Below are 7,278 nucleotides of genomic sequence, written 5' to 3'. Positions count from 1 at the left end.
CACACACACACACACACACACATGCTTTGGCATTGTTTCCCTGGCATACTGCTTAGAGAACCCTTCCTCCCCCATCCCAACACCAAGCCTCTCACCACCGTCAAAGTGACGCCAGCCATTTGGGAAATGAGAAGGGGGAGGTACCAAGAGAGGGTGAGGAATGAAGGTCAATCAGTCATCCTGAGTCTGCGGGCTTCCTGTGCCTGTCAGGATCCAGGAACTGCCACCGCCCCAGCAGCACCTCCGGGAATGCCATTTTTCTACCCTGTCGGCCAGAGGCAGGACTCCGTGTGTGCACATGCGCTGTGACAGGCTGGGGTCTGCCAATCCAGTTCCTTCTTGCCCACTCAGGGTGGAGAGAGATTTGAGGTTTTCCATTCGACTGCGTGCGTGTGTGTGTGTGTGTGTGTGTGTGTGTGTGTGTGTGTGGTCAGTACTCTTAGCCTGAGTTGTAGGAGGTATTTCTGGATTAGGTGTCTGTCTCCTTGTATTATATATACTGCAAAGGAGTTTGGGTATGTGTGTCTGGATATACTTTTGTGTATGTACTAGGGATTGAACCCAGGGCTGTTTCACTGAGTTATGGCCTAAATCCTTGTTTTGGTTTCATTTTGAGATGGGATCTCACTAAGTCACCAAGTTATCCAAGGTGGGGGTCTAACTTGCAATTCTCCTGCCTCAGCCTCCCAGAATACTGAGATTGTAGGCATGTGCCACCACATCCAGGTGCATATACTTGTGTGCCCAGGAGTGTAGTGTGGGTCTGTATAATGGGGCCCTGGTTATGTGGGTACCTAGCAGTGCATGCACCTCCCATATGTTGTGTAGAGCCTTTGCCTTGTCATGCCTGTGACTGGGAGTGTTGCAAGTGTTGGTGAGTTTGGTATGTATCCAGTTGTATTTTGTGTGCCTGTAGATTTGTATGTACCTCTGTACTACTCATGGATAAATCTTTGTACTGTGTTTGTGTCCCTCTGCAATGTGAGTTTGGGTAGGGGGAAGGAGCTTGGCTTTGTGTTTTTACACCCCCAGAGTGCTGGTTGTGTGGCTCAGAGTGTGGTGTGCTGCCCAGGAATCCTGACTGTTGTCCACACCATGGGCACCTGGCTGGCTCAGTGTTCACGCAGCAATACCTGCGAGGGTCTCTGCTCAACCCTAGAGCTGGGTGTGCTCGGAGCCTGTGTTGATTGTCTGTCCCAACACTCATGGGCTGGGTAGACCTGAGAGTTTATGTGAGTCTCTAAGTCATGCACACACAGCTTGCCTGAGAGGTCCAGTTGCTACATGCTAACCACTACACGCCCATACACACACACTCATCTCACTATCATCCTTTCATTTTAAAAACAAACTTTCTCTTTTCTGGGAAAGTCTCCCACCCTTATCCCATGCCTCTGGCTGGGGTGGGGGTAGGGTGGGCAGGATGACAGGCAGGCAGGGCTTTGGATTTGATTCTGGGCTTGGAGGTGTTTTTGTGACTCCCAGGTGGTATCTGCCTGTTTCTAACCCATCTTTTCTGCAGAATGGCTCATAGTGTGGCTCACATTAGATAGGGCTGTTGAGCACCATGCCACCCTTGGTGGTAAGTACTCCCATGCTGACCATGCCTCTTCTGCCTTTTCCCCTCCAGCTCAGCAGCACCACATACCCCGTGGTTGTGAAGATGGGGCATGCGCACTCTGGGATGGGTAAGGTGAGTCCCCAGCCAAAGCATGTGCATGTGCATGTGTTTGTACAGTGCGCTCAAGGCACTGTGCATAAGTATGTTGATAGATGGTATTGTGTATTCAGTGCACACCAGTAATCCTGTTCCATGGTGTGTCCTAGGATGTCTAGTTGGATTTTTATCTTCTCACATTCAGCTAATGTGGCCAGCCTGGTTTTCTATTGAGTATTCAGGCAATTTTGTGTCCTGTTACTGTGCTAGCGAATCCAGCATTGCATCTGTGGGTATATGTGTGCTTCTGTGCTGAACACGCATCATGTCATCTTTTACATTCCAGGGTCTCGGGGTCCAGTATGCTGATTTTGTCTGTATGCATGTAGAAAGCAGACTTGTGATTTGTAAGTTTGAGTGTGTCCCAGCTTCTGTGTGTTTGTTATAGTGTGTACAACTGAGTTGGGGTCTGGGTGTCCCCTACATATACTATATATATGGTGTTTTCAGTTTTATTGAGATATAATTCAAACACATGCAACTCACTCATTCAAGGAAAACTCAATGGTTTTTAGATGTTCACAGAGTTGTATACACCTTTTTGTGTTTGGGTGGACATGTACCAAATAGAGACTCACACTGTGCATGCTTGAGTGCCTTGGTGTGCCCACGTAATTTCTGTGTTCTCACCTCACCCATGTGCCATGTGTACACATGCCTCCAGATGGCCCCTTTTCCCACCACTTTCCTGATTCCCATTCCTATGCCCACAGGTCAAGGTAGACAATCAGCATGACTTCCAGGACATTGCAAGTGTTGTGGCACTGACCAAGACATATGCCACTGCAGAGCCCTTCATTGATGCTAAATATGATGTGCGTGTCCAGAAGATTGGGCAGAACTACAAGGCTTACATGTGAGTTGGAGACCTGGGCCCGGGCAGGGATCCTCTGTCCTACCCTTTACAGCCCGGGCCTCCCTGAACCTCTCCCTGCTTGTTCCTCAGGAGGACGTCTGTGTCAGGGAACTGGAAGACAAACACAGGCTCTGCGATGCTTGAGCAGATCGCCATGTCTGACAGGTGGGGGCTGAACACAGGGGACAGGGACAGGGACAGGGACAGGGAGGGTGGGACCACTGGCAAGGCCCTGACTGGTTGCCCTGCCCCGTCTTGGCAGGTACAAGCTGTGGGTGGACACATGCTCGGAGATTTTCGGGGGACTGGACATCTGCGCAGTGGAGGCACTGCATGGGAAGGACGGAAGGGACCACATCATTGAGGTAGGAGCAGCCAGGGACCAGGGGGGAGCAAGTGCTGCTCTGGGGCAACAATACTCCAAAGTTAAGAGTACTCCATGGCTCAGTCCTCAGTGGACAGCAAAGTAAACTATGAAGTACCTTGGGAAGTCAAGTACCTTGAGGGTAGAGGTGCAACTCAGTGGCGAATGCTTGCCTAGCATGCACCAGGCTCAGGGTTCAGTCACCAGCACTGAAAAAAAACAAAAACTCCAACTTGCTCTAATTTGAACTTCTTTGGTGAGTGGTAAAGTGCTGATTAAATATCTTGGTGAATGGTGAAACACTTAGTTACCTTTAAACTGGGTCAATAGCAAAGCACTCTGTAACAAAGTGCCTAGCAAACTAGAGTGAGAATTGGCAAGTATTTTCTGTAAAGAACCAGACAGTGCATGTTTTCAGCTTTGCAGGCCATAGAGTCCGCTGCGATGAGTCAACTCTGCAAAGGCGGCCACAAACACTGTAAAAACACACTTAAGTGTGACTGTGCTTTTTTTTTTTTAATATTTATTTATTTTTATTTATTACATTTATTTATTGTGTGTGTGTGTGTGGCCAGCTCAGCCCACCAGGGGGCGGGGCTGGCTGGCATGTGGTGCTGGGGATCGAACCGCGGTCCCTGTGCTTTGCCAAGCTTGTTTCAAGTAGGTGCTTTAGACCACTGAGCCATCTCTCCAGCCCCATGTGTGACTGTGCTTATGGACACAGCTTATGTGTTTATGTCTAATGTACAGCTTGGGAAAACTGAAATTTCAGTTTTTCATTATTTTTATATACCATGAAATCTTTTGACTTTTCCAACCATTAAAAGACATCAAACCCATCTTTAGCTCATGAGCTGTACACTAGCAGGCAGCAGGCTAGATTTGGCTCATGGGCCTCAATTTGCTGAGTCTGCTGTGAAGGACCTCAGAAATAGTCAGGTGCCTTGTAACAGACCAAGCTTCCTTGCAGTGCACAATCAGGGCCCTTACAACTTTGTCTGCTCTCACTGGATCGCTTTTCCCACCCCAGGTGGTGGGCTCCTCCATGCCACTCATTGGTGACCACCAAGATGAAGACAAACAGCTCATTGTGGAGCTCGTAGTCAACAAGATGGGTCAGGCTCTGCCTCGGCAGCAGCAGCGTGATGCCTCTCCTGGCAGGGGCTCCCACAGCCAGGTGAGGCCCCAGGGAAAGTCAGCCCTTGCTCAAGTTGTGCCACTGAGCTGATCACCAGTAGGCTACCAGCTTCTCCTGTGTGCACTTGTGGCCAGCTGCCAATTGTTTTTAAAAAGAGTACATATCTGTTACCTCACCTCCCCAAGTGCCTCATGACCTCTGAGTATAGGGTGAGGGGATGCCCAATTGCACATTGCCTCAGCTGGCCATGCAGAGGGCATCACCACCAGGCAGACTGGGTGGCAGGTCCTTGTGATTGGCTATTTTTAACCTCTTCTGCTCCACTCTTCTGCTGCAGACTCCATCTCCAGGGGCTCCGCCCTTGGGCCGCCAAACCTCTCAGCAGCCTGCCGGGCCCCCAGCTCAGCAACGACCCCCACCCCAGGGTAAGTGAGTGGGGCTTTCCTGGCATTGTAAGCAATACTACCTCTCACTGTACCCTCTCACATGTGCTCTCTCTTTCTCTATCCCCCAGGTGGCCCTCCACAGCCCGGCCCAGGCCCTCAGCGCCAGGGACCCCCATTGCAGCAACGCCCACCCCCGCAGGGTCAGCAGCATCTGTCGGGCCTTGGACCCCCAGCTGGGAGTCCGCTGCCTCAGCGCCTACCAAGTCCCACATCAGGGCCTCAGCAGCCAGCATCCCAGGCTGCACCGATGACCCAGGGTCAAGGCCGCCAATCTCGGCCAGTGGCAGGAGGCCCTGGGGCACCTCCAGCAACCCGTCCACCAGCCTCCCCATCTCCCCAGCGCCAGGCAGGGCCCCCACAAGCTACTCGTCAGACATCTGTCTCCGGTCCCTCTCCGCCAAAGGCCTCGGGGGCCCCACCAGTTGGGCAGCAGCGCCAGGGCCCTCCCCAGAAACCCCCAGGTCCTGCAGGCCCCACTCGTCAGGCCAGCCAGGCGGGTCCTGGACCTCGCACTGGGCCACCCACCACGCAACAGCCCCGGCCTAGCGGCCCGGGTCCTGCTGGACGGCCCACCAAGCCACAGCTGGCCCAGAAACCCAGCCAGGACGTGCCGCCACCTGCCACCGCCGCTGCTGGGGGACCCCCACACCCCCAACTCAAGTAAGGGGACCTCGACAGCAGCCCTCCCCTTGCTGCTCACGAAGTGAGCTCTGGCCCCAGTAGGGCAGACCTAGTTCCCATGTTCCTCAGGCTCATGTCCTGCTCCGTCCCAGAGCTGTATCAGGCCTAATGCCCAAACCATCCTCTAGGCTTCCACTCTTCCCCTCTAACCCAGATCCTTCAGTCTCCATCACAGGGATTTGGAGTCAAAATCTCAGAGAAACTATTTTTAGCTCAGATTCCTTACAATAGGCCCTGGGAAAGTCCCCATTCCAGGCCTAGTTCATCCCAGGTACCAGGCAGATCCACCTCTAGTTTTTCTCTGCACACAGATCTCCTAACCCAACTTGAACAGCCTTCCTGGAAAACTTGGCTTCCTCCTCCCAGTTGACTCGCTGAAATGCTCCAGGCCACTTCAGAGCCCTCATTATCATTTCATGTCTCAGATCCTCACTTTCTCCAAGTCTAGGCCTCTTTCTAGTCCTTCCCCACATGGTTGTGGGTTGTGGTCTAAGCCTCCTCTAAAATCATTACACCCTCTCCTCTTTGATTCTCCTGGTCTGTTCCAGTTCCCCCTACCTCAGGAATCCTCCTGCCCCATTTCACTGCTCCTTAGTCTGACTTGCCCCTACCAGGCATGTCTGGGTCCAAGTCCTTCTCAGTCTCTCCTAGTCTCTCACTTCATATTAAAGTAGCCTAGAATTGAAAGGGCAGATTCAGTCTAGGACTTGTCCCATTAATCCCATACTTCTACACCTTAAAACTCAGTCCTCCTGGCCAGTCCCACCTCCCAGCTCCCTGGCCCCACCTCCACCCACTCCATGAATTCTCCCATCTTGGAGAATTCACAGGGTCCAGGCCCTTGGTGGTGGGTGGGGAGGTCACAGGCACAGCCCCAGGATCGGAGGGGCAGGGCTGGGGCCGGGCCTGGGGTAACATTGTGTTTCTCTCCCTTCCTCCCTTTCCTCTTCCCCCCTTCCTCCCATGCCTCCACCTTGTCTCTCTCTAGCAAATCCCAGTCTCTGACCAATGCCTTCAACCTTCCAGAGCCAGCCCCGCCCAGGCCCAGCCTTAGCCAGGACGAGGTGAAAGCTGAGACCATCCGCAGCCTGAGGAAGTCTTTCGCCAGCCTCTTCTCCGACTGACACCCCACCCTGAGAACCCCCAAATTCCTGGGCAACCCCTCTCTGGGCCCTCAAACCACTTCTCTTTTGGAATCTCCAAATCCTTTGATATCCCCTCTCCTGGTTCTCTAATATCCCACTTCTCATCCCTCAAGATCCAAATCACTTGAGAAACCTGGTCCTAAGTCCAGTTCTCATGCTTGGAATCCTCAAGTCCTTTTAGAATCTTGCTCCTGGTCACCTAATGATGTTTTAGAACATCCAAATTCCTGGCAACCTCCATTCCTGGTATTCCTAAATTATCACTACCTGGATACTCCCAAATATCAAACACCCTGTTTCTGGCCCTAATACTACAGAATCCCCTCCTGGAGCCCTGAAAAATCCTATTCCTAATCCAGAATCTAGCACTTTGTTCCTCATCAGCACTTTCCAACTCCTCAAGAAACCCGTAATAAGTCCCTTTCCATGGATCTCCCATCTTTCTGGGGAACCACATCCTCAAATGCCACCTCTCACCCATCCCTACAAAGATTTCCCTTTATCTACTCCTCTAACCCATTCAACACATTGGGAGTTCCTTCTGCTTCTAGGACCCCTCAGTTCTCCCAGGGACCCCTGCCCCAGTTTCCTGCCTCAGACAGCTGTCTTTAAATATGCAAAATCTACCCATTCTCCCAGAATCCTTTGCACATAGAAGGCCAGTGGTCTTCTACTTCCCCACCTCTGCTGTGATGTCTGTGTCTGTGACTGATGTGGCCTCCTTTTGTGCCGTGCTTGGCATATGTGGTCTTCGCTCACCGTGCCGCCTGTAGTGACGTGTGCAGTGATGCTGTCTGTGTGGTCTGCACCTCCTTCCAATCCCCACTCCTTGCCTGGACTCTCCCCACCCCTCAGCGACTCTGAACCCCAAGAGAAGAGTCGGGAAACAAAATAAAAAAGCAAAGGCCCAGCAGAATTCTGTGCTTCTTGA

The 7,278-nt window shown here is 52.1% G+C and overlaps 1 protein-coding gene across 2 annotated transcripts in view; it reads left to right on the top strand.

The window, feature by feature from the left end:
* Positions 1 to 7,257, top strand: part of Syn1 (synapsin I) — a 60,064-nt gene extending 52,807 nt beyond the window's left edge. The window contains exons 6-13 of one of the 2 annotated variants that reach the window (XM_004633512.2): positions 1,631 to 1,693; positions 2,431 to 2,573; positions 2,664 to 2,738; positions 2,836 to 2,938; positions 3,968 to 4,114; positions 4,413 to 4,500; positions 4,590 to 5,181; positions 6,229 to 7,257. In XM_004633512.2, the coding sequence (XP_004633569.1) occupies positions 1,631 to 1,693; positions 2,431 to 2,573; positions 2,664 to 2,738; positions 2,836 to 2,938; positions 3,968 to 4,114; positions 4,413 to 4,500; positions 4,590 to 5,181; positions 6,229 to 6,256 (1,239 nt within the window). In that variant the 3' untranslated portion in view covers positions 6,257 to 7,257. Of the gene's footprint in view, positions 1 to 1,630; positions 1,694 to 2,430; positions 2,574 to 2,663; positions 2,739 to 2,835; positions 2,939 to 3,967; positions 4,115 to 4,412; positions 4,501 to 4,589; positions 5,182 to 6,190 lie in introns of both variants that reach the window. The other variant, XM_004633510.2, reaches the window with a different exon arrangement.
* Positions 7,258 to 7,278: the final 21 nt, after the last annotated feature.

The sequence above is a fragment of the Octodon degus genome, unplaced genomic scaffold (genome assembly GCF_000260255.1).
Source record: "Octodon degus isolate 3935 unplaced genomic scaffold, OctDeg1.0 scaffold00055, whole genome shotgun sequence".
Classification (NCBI taxonomy): Eukaryota; Metazoa; Chordata; class Mammalia; order Rodentia; family Octodontidae; genus Octodon; species Octodon degus.
The sequence above is the reverse complement of the archived record's forward strand: the minus strand, read 5'-3'. Positions and strand labels throughout refer to the sequence as shown.